Source organism: Oryctolagus cuniculus, chromosome 5 (assembly GCF_051225735.1).
Source record: "Oryctolagus cuniculus isolate XC-2025 breed Fujian yellow rabbit chromosome 5, ASM5122573v1, whole genome shotgun sequence".
Taxonomy (NCBI): domain Eukaryota; kingdom Metazoa; phylum Chordata; class Mammalia; order Lagomorpha; family Leporidae; genus Oryctolagus; species Oryctolagus cuniculus.
Genome location: NC_142871.1, coordinates 38843537 through 38862840, shown reverse-complemented (window position 1 = coordinate 38862840; position 19304 = coordinate 38843537). Strand labels below are relative to the sequence as shown.

Genomic DNA, 19304 nt, shown 5'->3' with positions numbered 1-19304 from the left:
TTTTCCTTTTCTTTCCTTTCTCCTGGTTGCATGCATGTATGGACAGGTTCATGTCTGCTTGGGTCACCAAGCCCAGCTCCACCTGATGCTTATTGAAAACTATAAACAGGTGATACCTCATATCTATAAGGCAAAAGCTCCAGGTTTTGATGCAACAGACTCAAAGCAGATCCTTGAGTCTTGGCCTTGCTTGGTAAATAACTCTCCATGTGAGTGGTAGCCCAACACTTCTTAGAGCCTGAGCCTTGTAGCTGCTCATAGCTGCTCATCTCCCCTGCAATGCCCTGCACTTGAATAGACTCCTATTTGGGGTCTGGGGAAGGAAAAGACCCTTTGCAGTCAGGCAGGCCTGCATCTCCGTCCCAGCCCTGGTCACTAGAGAGGGTGGTAAGTCACTGAGTGGCTTTGGGTGTGTTCCCTGCATTCTTACTGCCTTGGGGCAACTGCAGTGCCACTGAGACAATGTTGGTCAAGTGTCTGGCACTTAAGGTTTGTTACTCCTGGTTACATGGCTTCAGTGCAAACGAAAGTATTCCTTCCAGGGCCAGCATTGTGGCCTAGTGGGTTAAGCCACCACCTGCAGTGCTGGCATGTCATATATGTTCTAGTTCAATTCTTTGTTGCTGCACTTTTAGTGCAGTTCCCTGCTAATATGCCTGGGAAAGCAGCAGAAGATGGCCCAAGGACTTGTGTCCTTGCATCCACATGGGAGACTGGAATGAAGTTTCTGGCTTCTGGTTTCAGCCTGATCCAGCCCTGGCCATTGCAGCCTTTTGAGAAGTGAACCAGCAGATGGAAGATCTCTCTCTTGCTCTTGCTCGTTCGCTCTCTCTCTCCCTCCTTCCACCTTTCAAATAAGTAAAATAAATCGTAAAAAAAAAAAAATGGGTATCCCTTGCCATTCAGAAAGCAGCCTGGCCTAGGATGGGAAGAGCCAGTTCTAGCGCTAGCCTGAGCCTGTATTAGTGCAAGCTTCAACAGGTTAACTCCCCCATGCGCCTCAGCCTTAGCACCTTCAGCCTGAAAATGGAACAACAGAATCTGCCTCGTCAATTGCACTGGGTTTTTGGACGACTCAAATGAGTAGCTACTCCAGAAAAATATTTATCAACAAAAGTATTGTTCATAATGCTGTTCAAACAGCCCGGCGAGCAGCGGGTCTGACTACGCTGGCTTCAGCTCCTGCGTATGCGTGAGTCACACATTGCTCATGGCCTCCCACAGGCTGTGGGCCCAGTCTCTGCCGTCACTGTTTTACAACAGCACTAAAAGAGCAGAGGGTTTATATTTTTTCTTTACCCCCATATGAACTAGGGGAAGTATAAATTTTTGTCGCATTCCCTGCAGCTCTGAAGCACCGCTCAACCTGCTGAGCCTGGTGGGAGGTATTACAGCAATCAAGCGCTAGGCCATTTTTAAATTACCAATTTCCTCTTCCTAGCATCTCCAGTCTCTCCTTATTAAACAGTGTGATAGGATCAGAATAAGGACAAAGCAGATACAGCCTTCCACAGGAGTATTCCGTCAGTGAATATTAACTGAGCACCTGCTATATGCAGGGCCCTGGGAGTTACTTATACAGATGCCCAAGGGAGATGGAGGGGTTCAGTAGAAAATACTTGTGTTACAGAATAACTATCCCCTTTCTGCATGCTTTTCCAGTGAGTAGGGTATGGAAAATTCTACATGGACATGGTTCCCTTCTAATTACTCTGAAATTAAACACCCAAAAACCCAAAGCCCTGACACAGAACTGCTGATGGAGACTCGTGAATGTCAGTGTCGGGACTCCGAGCTTTGGTTTTTTATTTTTCTTTTTTGTTTTGTTACAGAGCAAACATGGTTTATTTTGTAGGCTGATTTGTTTGCAGCAGCATATTTTAGAAAGGCTATAACCCTCAAAACAAGGATCCTTCAGTTCCATTCTTGGTTCCGTGGTCCAAACACAGGATACAACATCTTTTCTGAGTCTCAGTGATAAAACAATTAATCCTGAAGGTCTGCCCTATTCAAGAACTTCTGTGATGCTGCTCATATATAATGAGTCTTTTCTTCAAAATAGAAAAAGGAAGGGAGGAGGAGAGGGAGTAAGAGGGGGAAAAACAGAAGCCTTAAATGTTTTCACGTTCACAGATATTGGTAGTTAGTCTTCGTTGTTTAAATTGGACCAGGCTGCTGAAGATCTACATCTTCAAGAAAGCATGGTAAAAAATATTTTTTGATTGCTATCTGAGGTTGGTCAGGTAAATCTGATTTAGCTATGACTACCAATGTGTATGCATAACGTATATGCAATGATACTTCAAAAGATTTGTGGAATATGGAGTTAAAATTTTGGTGAAAAAACATTGAAATTGTGTATATGATATTAAAGGTCAAATGCAGTTGGGGAGATATGTATTTGCTTATATATGTAAGGAATCTCTATTAAAATATAGGAGGGTTCTTCATCAAGTTAATGGATTACAACTGTTTTGTACCAAACTAAATCTTTATTTTAATTCTATTTCCTAAGAACTTTTTGAAGCACCCTTGTAGAGAGAGATTCAGGGAATAATAGACATAATATCTTTATGTACACATTTCTATAATTCGCCATAATTTTTCCTTAGATCATATAGCTGTAGTGGCATAAACACTCAAATTTTCATTACATCTTAAGAATTTTAAGTGTACAGTTCAGTACTATTAAGTATATTCATATTACTGTGCAATGAAGATTCTAGTTGTTTAAACTCAAACGATAAGCAGGCCCAAAGAGTAAAGTTTTCGTTAAAACTTCTAGAACAGTGGTACTCAATTTTTTCGACTGTTCATTAGAATTATTTGTAGATTTTTTTCAAAATATTACTGTTAGGCCTCATCCTCAGATCATTAAAGTGGAATCCTAAGGCTCCTAATGTGCATCCAGAGGTCAGAGTTGCTGCCCAGAACATCCTTTGGGTCCATTTTTATCAGGACAGCAGTGATGTGAGAGGACCAGGTGAGGCAGAAGGCCAAAGCTTCATACCCAGACGACGTCCCCAGTGGCTCCAATCAGAAGGCAAGAGACACTGGGACAATGACAGCAGTGCAAGTGAGTCATGGCTTGCCTTTCTATATATCACATCTTAGAGCCTTCCTAAACACACACAGGGGCTTCCCAACAGCTTTGAGAGAGGGACACCAAGATGGTGACAGAGACCAAGGACTCCATCCAGAGAGAAGAGAAGGCATTTAAAAGGGGGAAAGGAGGCTATCAAAGCAAAGGCAAAAAGCTGACAAAGAGACAGATATCGCCAGAGAAACTAAAGAAATCAGAGAACCACAGAGATAAAGAATGAGAGAAATAGAGAGAAACACATAGACCCAGATATACTGACAGACCAAGAGAGAGAAACAGAAAAGAGACAGACTAAGGCAAGAAGGCTGAAGCCCAAAATTGCTGGGCAAAACAATACTATCATTTTAAGACAGTCTGAGATTGACAGGCTCACATCACATGGTCACTTACAAAGCCACAGCCACTGTCATCCAGGAAAGGGTGGGCTTGCAGCAGGGCACTGACCACATCATTGTACTGCTGGGTGGTGGGGTACCTGTCACCGAAACAAAGAGGGCATATTTCATTGCAGGGTGGCTCTAAGTCACACTCACTTTCTTCAGATCTCTCCATACAACAGACAATCAAATACTAAGCAATGTTGGGCTTGCATCCAATAGGTCATCCGAAATCGGAACATAGTTGGTTACAAATAAATTCTACTCTACTTTGAAAAGCCCCTCTCTGGAAGCAGCCAGGGGCCCTGGGATTACTCACAGGGAGCCTTCTAGATACTTTGTCATGTCAGCCTGGAGGAACTCGATCATCCTTATTCTCATGCTGTGGTCGGGACACTTCTGCTCTGCCAACATACATTTGACATCATAGGGAAACTCAGGTAAGACATAGGAGTTTGTCCACTGCAATGGTTTATTCCTGGCTAGAACATGTTTCACATTTCTTCTGTTAAATGAAAAAGGACAAAGAGTGAAATTCTACTTAAATAATACACAGTTTATTAATTTTCTACCCCATGAGGACTTCTGATAGAGGCTACTTTTCTAAGACCTAAATATACAGAAATGATCAATCTATCTTTCATCCATTTACCTATTCACAAATGTTTGGAGGCTCATTAAGTATCTCTGTTTTCTTTCTCTTTGAACTCAATAAATGCTTGCACTTTGGCACAGGGGTGCAGCAGGTGATGTCATAATAATATAAACTTTAGAATAAAGCCTGAAGATAGAAAGAATATTAATCTATGCATCTCAGAGAAATTATACTTAATGTATAGCTCAAAACTGAACAAGGTATCTTTTTTAAAAAGATTTATTTACTTATTTGAAAGAGTTACAGAGAGGCAGAGGGAGAGGCAGTCAGAGAGAGAGAGGTCTTCCGTACGCTGGGTCACTCCCCAAATGGCTGCAACACTTGGAGCCGTGCCAATCTAAAGCCAGGAACCTGGAGCTTCTTCCAGGATTTCCATGTGGGTGCAGGGGCCCAAGCATTTGTGCCATTTTCTATGGCTTTCCCAGGCCATAACAGGAAGCTGGATTGGAAGTGGAGCAGCTGGGACTCAAACTGTCGTCCATATGGGATGCCTGCACTGCAGGCAGTGGCTTTACCTGCTATGCCACAGTGCAGGCCTGAACAAGATATCTTGCAAAACCAAAATGATAAACTACAATTCAGTGAAGCAAATGAGGTATATACTAAAATCTTAGCACCTGGTTAAGAAAATTTTAACTTACTCTAATGCTGTTTGTACAGAAACACAACATTCACCTAATTTAGTTGGTCTTCAATTATTTTATCAAGATGAAATTTGTTTCTATATTAAAAATAAACATCAGATATTGTGATTCCATTTAGATGAAGTTTCTACAAAGACTACAGAAAACATTTACAGAAAGCAGACACAGTGGTTGTCCAGGGCTGATGGATGATGACAATGGGTACACAATCATTTAAATTTGCTAAAATTAACCGAGCTATATAGTGTATTTTTATTATTATTATTATTTTTTTACAGGCAGAGTGGACAGTGAGAGAGAGAGAGACAGAGAGAAAGGTCTTCCTTTGCCATTGGTTCACCCTCCAATGCCCACCGCGGCTGGTGTGCTGCGGCCGACGCATCGCGCTGATCCGAAGCCAGGAGCCAGGTGCCTCTCCTGGTCTCCCATGGGGTGCAGGGCCCAAGCACTTGGGCCATCCTCCACTGCACTCCCGGGTCACAGCAGAGAGCTGGCCTGGAAGAGGGGCAACCAGGACAGAATCCGGCGCCCCGACCGGGACTAGAACCCGGTGTGCTGGCACCACTAGGTGGAGGATTAGCCTATTGAGCTGTGGTGCCAGCTGAGCTATATAGTTTAAGTAGGTGAATCTTTGTAAATTGAAAGTCAATAAAAGTGTTTAAAAATTAAGTAGCGGAATCACTTTAAAATGTTAGTGACTCATCACTGAGTGTATAAAAAGAATCTATAATAAAATTTCAAAGCAACAGTTAATTAAAGGGACTAGGTAACTTTCAATCCATTTCACTAATAGGATTGAATGGGATGGAAGTAAAGGAACAGAAGCAAGCCAAGTAGAGACAACAGGGAGGTTTCCTAAATTAGCTGAAATAGGTTAATTTTCTGGCACAACCAGAGTATCTTAGTGGTCCAAAAACAACTTTAGATGAGTTTTGAAAGTCAAGCTTCTTTTGGAAATTTGGGTCACACTTTGTAAGAATGCCTGAGCTCCACTGGAACACGAGGAATAAAGCAAGCAGGAGTTAGCATGCCTGTCTCTCTGTATGACAGGCTCTGCTCTGATTCGGAGAGTAGTGTAGGTGTTCCCCAAAGGGTCATGTGTCAGGGCCTTGGCCCTCGAAGTCTTATGTTAATGGGTAATGAATTGATAATGAAGGATAGAGGCTTGATCCTGGTCTGGTATTTGAAGGTGGGGCCTTTAGGAAGTGACCAGATTGAATGCTGGGGTGGTGCCCTAGGGCTGACTGACCATGGTTGCATAAACAAGGCCACATGGACACGGAGGACCGGTGTGCTCCCTGTTTCTCTTTGTTGCTGGCCAACTATGTGATCTTCCTGCCTCCTACATTTAATCATCTACCACCCTCATCAGACACCAGAGTAATGCAGCTGCTTGATCTGGAGGCCTGTGAACCTCTAAAATCAGGAGTTTGAAGAGACTTTCCTCCCTAAGTAGCTCCTCTCGGTATTCAGTAATCCGGGTTCCTTCTCCTTCCTATCTCCAGTGCTGCTTTAACAGGCACTCCATCACTGGTGGAAAAACGGCAGGGCTAAAATAAGCACACTGACAATTTAATATTTGATTCAATGCAGCAACAGAGATTCTCGGCTGTGAATTTCTGCCTCAGCTCCAACTGTTTTCCAGTGTGTTTCTTCTTGTGTCATCTATTCATTCCTTCAACCAATATTTATTGGGGGTTACTATATGCCTATTACTCTTCTGTAATTCCTGTTTCCTTTCACATTCTATTATCTTGTTCTTTCTCCCAAGGCCACATTATTTCTTCTTTATTAAGACCAAGAGTGATAAAGTAATGGCGGTTTATTGCTCATGTTTTTTAAAGGTGGTATAATTACACAGAAGTTAAGCTTGTTTTCCTTGTATTTTAGCCTCAATCTTCTTTTCCTTGGTGAGTTTCAAGTAGCTAAATTAGCTACATGCCCCCTTCAGGATTTTGAGATTGTTCTCACTTAGTAGCACATCAGTGAATAACTTCAATATTCTAAGGTTCCAAATAGGGCTTGGTACAACTTCCGCCTTCTTGTTCTACCTATTTTTTCTGTATGTCTTGTCTTTTCTTTGTAAGTGTAGAGAGCATGATGAAGGGCATTATTTCTACCAAACATGCAGAGTACAGTCAGATCCATGCAGGATCCAGCAAAGATTGTCCGTCCTTCTCCAAAATAGAGTACTAGACAAAATCAGCAGCATCAAATTTTCCTTTCTTTACACTAAACAATACATTGTAGAAGTGACTAAATCCAAATTATCCTGATTAATACAAGTCATAACAAGTATTACACAAAAAAGATGAGTCATCAAAAGTTAAAAATACAGCACGCGCCGTGGCTCAATAGGCTAATCCTCCGCCTTGTGGCGCCGGCACACCGGGTTCTAGTCCTGGTCAGGGCGCCGGATTCTGTCCTGGTTGCGCCTCTTCCAGGCCAACTCTCTGCTATGGCCCGGGAGTGCAGTGGAGGATGGCCCAAGTCCTTGGGCCCTGCACCCGCATGGGAGACCAGGAGAAGCACCTGGCTCCTGGCTTTGGATCAGCGCGGTGCGCCGGCCGCAACGCGCCAGCCGCGGCGGCCATTGGAGGGTGAACCAATGGCAAAAGGAAGACTATCCACTCTGCCTGTCCAAAAAAAAAAAAAAAAAAAAATTAAAAATACATTATAATTTGGGAGCAGACAACTGCAGGCACAACCATTTCCCACTTGCAAATTTATATTTGCATTGGATTTTAAAACTCTTCTAATGGATTTGAAAATTTGTCTTAATGTTTTAGTAAGCAAGAGCTGGACAGAACACCTGTGGAAGTGTGGAGAACTGAAAGCACTCTGAAATTCAGAGGACATTAGCCTTTCTGCTTCCACCTCTGAGCCAGGCCTCTTCAGTAAAATCACCGCTACAAAACAACAAATCTCCACGTCAGTGGATCTCAATTCTGGGTGCAACTAGAAAGCTTTTAAAACATGTGACTGCCAAGGACTGACCCCAGCTAACGGAAGCAACATCCACTGGTAAATGGAACGTCCAGTTCATATGAGGAACAGAGTCTATATGGGGGCCCGCACTGTGATGTAGTAGGTAAAGCCACAGCCTGCAGTGCTGGCATCCCATATGGGCGCCAGTTCAAGACTCAGCTGCTCCTCTTCCATTCCAGCTCTCTGCTGTGGTCTGTTTAAGCAGTAGAAGATGGCCCAAGTCTTTGGGCCCCTGCACCTGCATGGGAGACCCAGAAGCTCCTGGCTCCTGGCTGTGGATCAGCACAGCTCCAGCCATTGCAGCCATCTGGGGAGTGAACCAGCGGATGGAAGACCTCTCTCTCTCTCTCTGTCTCTGCCTCTCTGAAACTCTGCCTTTCAAATGAATAAATAAGTCTTTTTTTAAAAAAGTCTGTATTGATAATAAAATACAACTTACAATAAAGCTAACCTGAAACATTTGAAATTGGCTCTATTGACTTTTTAAAAATTTTTATTGATTACTAAAAAAGTATAACTGTAAATATGTATGGGGTACACAGTGATACAATATGTACAAAATACTGAATTATTAAATCAAGCTAGCTAACATATCCATCACCTCAGCTATTTACCAATCCTTCTCCTGTCTTGTTAGAACACTGCTCCCTTTCAGTATGTGCCAATTTTGTCTAACTTTAATAAGAGTACACGATTGTTTAACTCTTCCACTCCTAAGTAGAAAACAGTAGATCTGAGACAGCTCGTGCATGGTAAGGAAGAGAGCCCTGTTAAAGAACAGGTCCACTTGAGGGCCTGCTTGCTAAGGGAAAATCTGAACACACCTGAAGAACAGGAGTTGAGGTTGGTAGGAAACAGAAGAAACATAGATGCTACGTGAGGGCAAGACCTATTTTCTTGATCTCCAGTACATACAATATTGCTTTGCAGTCGATGCACAAAGATTTTTCTGGAAAAATGAGTAGGGTCCACTGGCAAGAGCAGTTCTGGAAGGGCTGAATTCAATTTTCCCTGGGAGAAGTTCTGGGTGTTTCAATGCCTTCTTAGCACACTCATCACTCTGGTAATATAAGCCCCCATTAAACTCCAAATGTGCCCCTCTCTTTACCCCCATTTGGCTTTTCCACAATGTTTTTCATCTTGGTCTCTTTCTAGTCCCTTCATTGAGATTGCTCCCTCGAAAGTCAGCTGAGGGCCTTTTAGCGATGGTCTTTTCCAAGATCTTTTCAATCCATTCATTCTGTTGACTGCTTCTTCACAACCTTCTTTTCTTCCTTTTCTTTTGTGACAGTGTTTTATTTTCTTCTCTCTCTCTCTCTCTCTCTCTCTCTCTCTCTGGCAGCTTGTTTATTCCCCCTCCATCTTCTGTTTACACATGGCTTGGACCTTCCCCCCTTGCCTCATCTGTACTGATCTATGCTTTCTCTCTCAGAGAACTCATCCAACCCCTCAGCCTCTGCTTTGAACGCTGTGTGGATGGATCATACACCTACAATCCATAATCAATTTTCCATGCTCCATCCAAGATATCTAACAACTTTTACATGCTCATCATGTACTCAACATGTTCAAAATAATCATTTAGAATAGATTTTTAAAAATACTTTAAAAAATTTATTTTATTTGAAAGGCAGGGTTATAGAGGCAGAGGCAGAGGCAGAGGCAAAGAGAGAGAGAAGTCTTCCATCTGCTGATTCACTCAGATGGCTATGATAGCTGAAGCTAGGTGATCCAAAGCCAGGATCCTGGAGCTTCTTCCAGGTCTCCCATATGGGTGTAGGAGCCCAAGGACTTGGCCCATCTTGTACGGCTTTCCCAGGCCATAGCAGAGAGCTGGATCAGAAGTGGAGCAGCTTGGACTCAAACTGGCAACCATATATAGAATACCAGCACTGCAGGTGATGGCTTTACCTGCTACACCACAGTGCCGGTCCCAAAATAATATTTTTTAAAATAACTAGATTCTTATTTGCTACAGGCTGAATTATATTGTCTCAAGTTTTGTATGTTGAAACCCTAGGTCCCCAATGTGACTGTATTTGGGAGTAACCCAAGGTAAGTGATACTATATAGCAAGGGCCCTAAGATGACAGAATTATAATGTGTATAAGCAGAGGCACCAGCAAGCTCTCTGTGCCAAGTGAGGGGAAGGTGACCATCTGCAAGCCGCCAAGTGGAGCCCTTGCCAGAAACCAAAGCAGTCAGCACCTTGGTCTTGTGCCTCCAGCCTCTAGAACAGAAAGCAAATAAATTTCTGTTGTGTCAGCTGCTCAGTCTGTGGTATGTTGAATAGGACATGGCTCCTGAACTCATACAGATGGTTAAATCCCACAGTCACAAATTGATGGTACAAAGTGGATAGAAGCTTAAATCTAATTTGGTGTCAAGCACATGGGCCTAGTGGGAGGTCCTTAGGTCACTGGAAGGTGTGCCCTCCTAAGATAGTTCTCGTGAAAGGGTTGGTTACAAAAGCCAAATTGGTCCGAGGCACTCTCTCTGTTCCTTGGCTCATCAGGGGATCCTGTCTCCCTCTGTGCACCTCTTGCCATGTGATTGATGCTTTACAATTACCTGGGACCCTGCCAGCCCTGTCAAGCCAATGGGCCAAGGGTCTTGAGCTGTGAGCCTCAAAACTATGAGAAAAAAACAGACATTCTTCATTCATCAGTAGCTTGCTTTGGGTATTTTGTTTCAGTGATGAAAAGTTGACTAATATACAATCTGAGCTAACACAGCATTCCAATTTTCTTGCTTTTACTGTCTCTTTCTCTTAGAAACTAAACCTGAACACCTTAGCATCCTTTTAACATTCATCTCTCACTTGAAGGTATTATTAACAATTCCTCTACCTTTTATCTCTTGTATTTGTCATCTTCTCTCCATGTTTCATCTGCCATAATAATACAAGCCTTTGCCACTCAAATGTGGATACTTCAGTAGTCTACTGGCAGAGTTCTACTTCTGGAATGGCCTAACAAGCTCCCACTACACCAGCCACCCTACAAACATTAGACAAAATACAGAAAACAAAAAATAAAAAACATTGGATAGTGAAAAAATCAAATATTTTTAAACGGCAATCTACACTTGGAAAAAGAGGAAGATATTGGGCAATAGGCAAATTTCTCTTTTGGCAGCTTTTAGCCTGACAACAGGTCATAGGAAGTGCTACTCTAATAGAAAACCTGAAATTCTTCTGGACTACAAAGCCAGCAGATAGAGTTTGGGGAAGTCACATCAGTGGAAAAGGACAAAATCCCAGAAGAGAAGAGCTTATGATGAGAAACTCTAAATTCTATGTATAAACTGTTTAAATTCTGGATTATCTTGAATCCCATTTGTATGCAACCCAACTAAAGATTAAAAAAAAAACTAAACTGAAACAGTTTTCCATTTGAGTTCAACAAATTTTGTTGCTTGCTAAGACTAACAATCAACATTCTTTGGGTTCATATAACAGATTGAAGTATCTCCACATTGTAATATTTACAATGACTAGTATACAATCCCAAATTTGGTAATTTTAAAAAAATGGAAAAATGTAACCTATTCTTAAGAGTAAAGAAAGGGGCCAGCACTGTGGTGCAGCGAGTTAAAGCTCTGGCCTTATGTGCCTGCATCCCATATGGGTGCTGGTTCTAGTCCTGGCAGCTCCTCTTCCAATTCAGCTCTCTGGCCTGGGAATGCAGTAGAAGATGGCCCAAGGACTTGGGCCCCTGCACCCATGTGGGAGACCCTGAAGAAGCTCTTGGCTCCTGGCTTTGGATGGTTACAGCTCCGGCCGTTGTGGCCATCTAGGGAATGAACCAGCAGTTGGAAGACCTCTCTCTCTGTAACTCTGTCTTTCAAATAAATAAAACTTAAAAAAAAGGGTAAAGATAATCAATAATGTGATGTTGAGATGATCCAGATGTTGGCAAGGATTTTAAAGTAATCCATATGTTTAGTGACTTAAAGGTAAATATGCTAGAATGTCTAAAATGATTGAAAATTTTAACATTTTTAGATGTGAAACAGATATTATTCAAAAGAATAAAATATAAATTTAGAATATTTTTAAAAATTAATATGAGAATATACTAAATAGGGTTTTCCAGGCTACTCTTTGACCCAAGACATAGAACAGGGTCCCAGGAGAATAGGCAGGTCTTAGTTCCACAGTAACTATGCTCTAGAGAAAGAAGGAACTCAAGTTCTGGGTCCATGATTACTTGGTCCAGTTGAGTCCCTACATCAAGCTATACCAACTTAGAACTAGCTACCGTGAAGTCTGGACAGGGTGAGAATGCTGTCAGTTTTTTTGAAAGATTTATTTATTTGAAAGGCAGATACAGAGAGAGAAGGGGAGAGAGAGAGAGACAGAGAGATCTTACATCCATTGGTTCACTCCCCAAATGGCTGCAGTGGCTGGGGCTGGACTAGCCCGAAGCCAGGAGTTAGGAACTTTATCAGGGTCTCCTACATAGGTGCAGGGGCCTAAGAACTTGAGCCATCTTCCAGTGCTTTCTGAGGCGCACCAGCAGGGAGCTGGATCAGAAGTGGAACAACCAGGACCTGAACTTGTACCCATATGGGATGCCAGCACTGCAGGTGGAGGCTTATCTTTCTATAGCACAGTGCTGTCCCTGAACAATGTTTTTCAGAGTAATATCTATAGCATCTTAGATTCCTACAGAGAAGCTCTTTCTGGGATTAAGTAACCCTGTGATGATGATAAAATGAAGCCATAGATACTGTCTCCGTAGAAGACACATAAGAATTACAGAGACCATAAAGAGCTGGTAAAGAAGGCTGTCTCAAAGGTATTTGGCTATTGTTGGCCTCCTACATTTGTCCTGATCACATAGTAAATTTTGTTCTGATTTGAGGAATAGCTAGCTGCACTATCATGTAAACTCCTTTCTGAAGGAATTTATTCTGAAGGATTTCTCACTGAATGTCTTTTATTTACTCCAGGATTAGAGTCTATATAGGCAGGTGAGCTATCTCAGGGTTCACGTGACTTTTATTTAACGCAGAGTAAAAGAGAAAGAGAGACAGGGAGACACACACATGTGCATGTACACACATACAGAGAGACAGAGAGAGATCTTCAATCTGCTGGTTCACTCCCCAGATGGTCACAACAGGCACAGATGTGCCAGGCCAAAGTCGGGAACTCCACTGGAGTCTGTCACATGGGTGGCAGGGACCCAGGTACTTGGGCCATCTTCTGCTGCCTTCCCAGGTGCATTAGCAGGAAGCTGGAGGTCAAGACTTCAACCAGCACTCCAATATGGGACAATGGTATCTCAAGTTGGTAACTTAACCCAATACACCACAAGGCTAGTCCCAAGGCTCACATGATTTAATATTGATAAACCTCATGTATGAGTCATTTGTAGCCCAAATATCTAAAAAATCCAGCATTTATATAGACTTTTACCAGTTCTGTTACTGGCTTTAAACACATTTCAGGTACTAAAAGTGCACTAGACATCAAAATAGAAACATTACTTCAAATATAAAAGCCTCATGGTTTATAGAGTGAGTATAGGGGAAAACATGCAATAGCTGACCACACTTGACATGCGTCTTTTGTAATTCACATGCAAAATTTCATCCTTTTTCCAACTGCTTGAAGCATGATAATCTTTCTGTTTCCTAACAATGTAAGTCATACATTGAGTGACAGAGGTGATTCAAGGTTCTTCTGTCCCCAGCAATCTGATAACATGCAGTGAACACGATAGGCTGAGCATCGGGGGTCCAGTGTACTCTGTTAATCTCCGGCCAACAGTATCTTCCATATCTGGTCCCCCTGAAAGTAGTTACTGCTTCCTATTTCTGAGTTAGGTCTATTCTTTGTCATCTCTGTAGTTCCCTGGGAAGAAGAAAATAACTATGATTTGCTAACATTTTTAGATGCGAAAATGCATCTGGAAGGAAATCCTGAATCTGTTCTCTGCATTCAGACTCCATTTGGAGCTATTGAGGATTGGCTGTTACTTTATCCCTAGGAGACTGGGTGATATTGCTTTAGGGAGAAAGTAAACACTTGCACCTCCAAATGAGAAAGCTTCAGTGGATTTTTTCTTTTCTTTTTTTTAAAAGAAATATTTTATTTATTTGAAAGAGGAAGATGGGGAAACAGAGCGGGGGGGGGATCTCCCATCCTCTGGTTCACTCCTCAAATGGCTGCTATGGCAGGGACTGGACCTGGTGGAAGCCAGAAGCCAGGAGCCAGGAGCCAGGATCAAGGAGATTCTTCCAGGTATCCCACATGTGTGCAGGGGCCCAAACACCTGAGTCATCTCATGCTGCTTTTCTCAGGCACATTAGCAGGGAGCCGGATTCAAAGTGGAGCAGCGGGACATGAATAGGTGCCTATATGGAATGCTGGCATCACAGGCATCATAGGTGGTGGCTTTGCTGCTATGCCAAAACACCAGCCCAGCTTCAGTGGGTTTTTTTTTTTTTATGAATTAGGATAGTCTAAAGAGTCCATAACCATCGCTTCTTTTTCTACTTGGTTGAAATTTTTGACTTTCAAGTTCAAGTGAATTTTATCATTCCCTCTTTACTCTTTCCATAAATTAAACAGGTAATGGGAATTTCAGATTCTATTACCAAAAAAAAAATCAATGGTGTGTATCTCCTTAATGCCTCTAATTTGAATCCCTCATATTTAATAACCAGAACAATCAATAATATGATCTGATGCGGGGGGCATTTGACACAAGTGGTTAAACTGCCATGTGGGTTGAAGTCTTGCCTCTGTTCTCCATTCCAGCTCCCTGCACAGTCTGGGAGGCAGCAAATTATAGCTCAAGAACTTGGGTCCCTGCCACCCCCATGGGAGACCCAGGTTGAGTTCCCAGCTCCTGGCTTAGCCCTAGAGCCCAGCACTTCTTATTATGGTCATTTAAGGAGTAAAACAGTGGGTGGGAGATCTGTGTCTCTCCCTCCCTCTATCGCTATCTGCTTTCAAACAAATAAAAATTCTTAAAAATATATGATCCTGTTTTCTACATAATCTTATTATCAACCCCTGTACAGGGTGAATTTTTAGGCTCAGTCAAGATACAAACCGTGGGATGGCAGTTTGGCTTAGCAACTAAGACGTTATTAGAATGTCCACACCCCATACTGGAGAGCCTGGTGTGAGCCAAAACTCCTCTAGCAATTCTAGTTTCCTGCTGAAATGCATCTGGGAGGCAGTAGGTAATGTTCAAGCAGCTGGGTCCCTGCCTTCTCTGTGGGAGACCCAGATTGACTTCTGGGGCTCCAGCTTTGGCCTGGACTAGCCCTGGCCAGTGCCAGCATTTGGGAGTAAACCAGCAGTCTCTCTCTCTGTCTCTCAGTGTCTCTCCCTCCCTTTCCCTGTCCCTCTCTTTTTCAAATCACTAAAAATAAATAAATAAAATTTTCCTAAAATGCTAAGTTAATAAAAAGTGACAAGGCTCACTAAATTTCCAGAGCACATTATGCATGTGTCAGCACTTGTTTCTCTCATCTGAAATGTCCTAAGTTTCCCCCATTCTCCTAAGCTTACCTTAAGCCCTCCCTTGGGTCGAATCTCCCCTGTCACTCTCTTGGCCTTTAGCTGTCTTCCTCATCTGAATCCCCAACATAGCCTATTGCAGCACTGGCCCCGTGGGCACTCAACTGTATCTCAGATCCTTATCAGTTTTGATTTTGCTGGGTCTCTGTTGAGTGGAGCAATTTGTGCCGTAATGTTGTAGAAAGCTTTAGGAATGTTTGAGAGAGAAAGATAAAATATTGAATATAAAATTCCATGTCAGATAAACAAAGATGGTCTCTAGTTCTGTAATCTCGTGTTTTCATTCATAAAATTGTTATTCAGAAAAGGAAACTTCTGTAGTAGTGAAATCTCACCCGTGACAAAGGCGCCATTGACTGGCAAAGCTTCTAGCCAACATGCCCATAAAGAGAAGTACCAGATCACTGAGCTTTTAGGTTTGAGATGTGAAAATCAGTGGGATACAAATGCCAGAGAGGGAGATCTGGGGACTAAGCAGAGTCCTCTGAAACACAAAATGTACGTAAGAATTAGACTGTGGTTATGGGACATTACAACTGCCAAAGAAAAATCATCTAAAAAGCACTTTCCCAGCATCTCACTGCACTTTGGTTGCATCCTTGTGGCTTCTCTGTAGGACAGAGGGCAGAATTCAACTGATCCCTGGTGGACATTTGTCACCATAGTCAGCTCATGAATCCTTCCTGTCTTTCAAACTTCAAGGTACAACAGACAACTTTTTCCAAGAGCATCCAATTGGTGATAATCTGTTACTTTAAGGACCTGAGATGATTTTCTGGTACTATCAAAAGGTATTCCTTTCTTATCCTCCAGGAAAAAAAAAAAAAAAACAAACAAACAGATATAAGTGGAGCACTTTTTGGTGAAGAGTCACCACTCTGGCCCCAGGGCTTGGTCTTCACATTGAAGTACCACCAAGGGTGGTAGAAGAATCCCACAATTGGATAGGAAAGCAATGACCAAAACCATGCTGTCCAGGGACTGAACTAAATGAGGGTTCCACACACCACTATATTTTGGCATCTCATTTTCATTTTCTTCTTCTTCACACACAAGCTTTAGACTGCACACACTAAGAATGGTCTGAATTGACATATCCAGTTCCACATCAACTCTGACACTAAATGACATTTGACCTCAGCAACATCTAAAAACTTGAATATTTCTGGAACATAGAAGAGGAAGCCAGGGGAGATTCAGATCATACCTGAGTCATTATGAACGGAGAGTTGATAGAAATTAGAATGTTAAAGGCACTACCAGTGGTGGCTGAAATGGAAATGAGAAAAGTACTCTCAGAAAGTACAAGGGAGGGAATCCTCGTCAAATGGTGGTAGAGCGTAAGTGCATGGTATCCTGCAGTTATATGAACAACCAATCTTGTGGGTTACAAATTTGGATGTTTAGCTGAGGTAATTCCAAGCATTGTATTAAAGTACATCTTTGTTTCTTGTGGTTACTTATACTAAAGTATGACAGAAAGAAGACAAATTGATTAAAGGGCTCTTAGACTAGAATGAAAAAAACTGTGCATGGATTAAAAAAAAAAAGATTCTTTTTTACCAAAATATAATTATCTTTTATTTCCATGTCCATGAACTTTTTGAAGTCAACTCAAATGTGTGTCTTTGGGTTTCCCTCCCTCTTCTTATAAAGGCACCAGGATTTAACTATGGGGACTCCACTAAAATGTCTTTACCTAATCCTAATCACCTCCCAATCCCCCAACACATCCCCTCAAACCTCATAGTTGGATTAAGTTTCCACCTTCTAAATAGCTCATAACAGAAATTATGTTTCCACACACGAAACCACGGGGAACACATTCAAATCATATTCAAACTATACCATGCATTAAAGAGACACTGGAGTGCCAATGAAGAGTTAAAAACCATCTCTGAGAACACGCAACAATGTCAGTGCAAGGCAAGCATAGGCTAAGAAGGAAATGCTATTTTGTTGATGACACTGTCACTCAATCAGAAAATGTTTGAATTCTGATGTTTGCTTTTTATTTATATTTTACAGCTCCAGGCTTTCACATCTGCCAATCAATCTATTGAGGAGGAATTTAGTTTCGTTTTTTTTTTTTTTTTTTTTTTGACAGGCAGAGTGGACAATGAGAGAGAGAGACAGAGAGAAAGGTCTTCCTTTGCTGTTGCTTCACCCTCCAATGGCCGCCGCAGCCGGTGTGCTGTGGCTGTGCACCACGCTGATCCGATGGCAGGAGCCAGGAGCCAGGTGCTTCTCCTGGTCTCCCATGGGATGCAGGGCCCAAGCACTTGGGCCATCCTCCACTGCACTCCCTGGCCACAGCAGAGAGCTGGCCTGGAAGAGGGACAACCGGGACAGAATCCGGCGCCCCGACCGGGACTAGAACCCTGTGTGCTGGCGCCACAAGGCAGAGGATTAGCCTAGCGAGCTGCGGCGCCGGCTGGAATTTAGTTTCTGAAATGCATGTGTGAACAAAAAATCAAACACAAAGGAGAGAAGTGAATGGCAACAGGTATTACTTTTGTGGCAGTCAGACAGATGCCCCTTAACCTAATATGATGTGGTCATGGATGTATTAATTTTCACCCGAGGTTCTTGTCTCACACAAAGATGAGCATTCTAATTGCAAATTAAATAAGGTACACAAAGTGATAACAAAATTTATTCCAAAGGTGAGAAAGTGAACACACATACATGCACAATGGTGCATTACCCCACATGGAGAAATATTTGCTGTGAGTGGGCTGGAGTATTGCCCAAAGGGAGAAGGAGTGGGAGAGGGAGAGAGGACACCTGTGTAGTGCCTCCAGCCATAGTCTGTGGTGAAACAGAGAGCCTCCCCACCATGTTGACCCCTTTTATGAGGTAGGGATGATGCCTCTACAGGTGTGAAGCTACCTGGGAATTTTATGGTACCTCCACAAATTCCAAGTGAAGCTTAATATCCGTATTTTCATGATTTCCTCCCCCAGGATACCATGCACCCCAGGAAGCAGGTGCATCCTGGGAAAGCGGGTATTTTGATTGACAAGTAGGAGGATAGAATTACTTGTGGGGGCATGTAGCACTTCCTCACTCAGATCTAATCTACCTGGTTATATCACATCATTCCTTCTTTAGAGATACCAGTGTGAGGTCTCAGGATTTAAGTGTCTTTGGGCCCCAGTGAAGAAGAAAGGAAGCATAAAATAAATATAGTTATATTTCTCAGTTCCCCAATTCCTATTGGTATTAGCAGAAATGTAGAGAACCAGAAACTTGGCCTTTATTCTCAAGATTTAGACTTGCCACCACTACATTAACACAGGTCTCACAAAGGTACTAAGTCCGAGTCCCTCGTTTTTGTCTTCCTCATTCACACATAAGGAAAAGTAGTGACATATCAGCTGACAGTAGTTTCAACATGGTTCAACACTGCCGTTTTTTAGTACAAAAGTATCAAGATCTGTTGGCTAAAGATCCAGTCAACTTAGGGCAGCTTCCTATTTCTCCACCTTCACACCAGTAGGTTTTTCGAGCCCTGGCCTTGCAGAGAACATCATTGTCCACATCATATCTCTTTTTTGGGAGTAGAGGGGAGACCAGGGTAGAGTAGAAAGGTCATTATCCAAATCCATTCCACAGTTCTGGGTGTATACCCTTCATGTGGCAAACCCGTCAGTTGCAGCATTAGATTTGGATCTAGCCCTGGGTGCCAGGAGGATGTGCCTGTGGCAAAAATTCAATCAGTCTGTTCCCAACCATGGTTATCTAAGCTATGGTTTGTCAGTCCCTCTACCGTGTAACTTCACAAAAATTAAAGTCTTCCATTTGTAAGGATCAAGCAGCCTGATTTGTCACCACCTATTTAGTAGGCAAGGATTTTCACTGGAGACTGAGAGATGTAAAAAATTGCACCTTGGAAGTAAAATGGCAAGGTCCCACCCTAGCAGGTAATGTTATTGAACTTTTGGGTGTTTACTCCCATGGAATGTTTACTTATAGGGAATGCTAATAAGTA

General features: G+C 42.4%; 1 protein-coding gene across 2 annotated transcripts in view; it reads right to left on the bottom strand.

Annotated features, from left to right (window-relative positions):
- SAMD3 (sterile alpha motif domain containing 3) overlaps positions 1 to 19304 on the bottom strand; it is a 67064-nt gene that overhangs the window by 24220 nt on the left and 23540 nt on the right. For both annotated transcript variants that reach the window (XM_089332691.1, XM_008263665.5), the window contains 2 exons: positions 3800 to 3985; positions 3494 to 3578 (listed from right to left, as the gene is read on the bottom strand). In XM_089332691.1, the coding sequence (XP_089188817.1) occupies positions 3494 to 3578; positions 3800 to 3985 (271 nt within the window). The remainder of the gene's footprint in view (positions 1 to 3493; positions 3579 to 3799; positions 3986 to 19304) is intronic.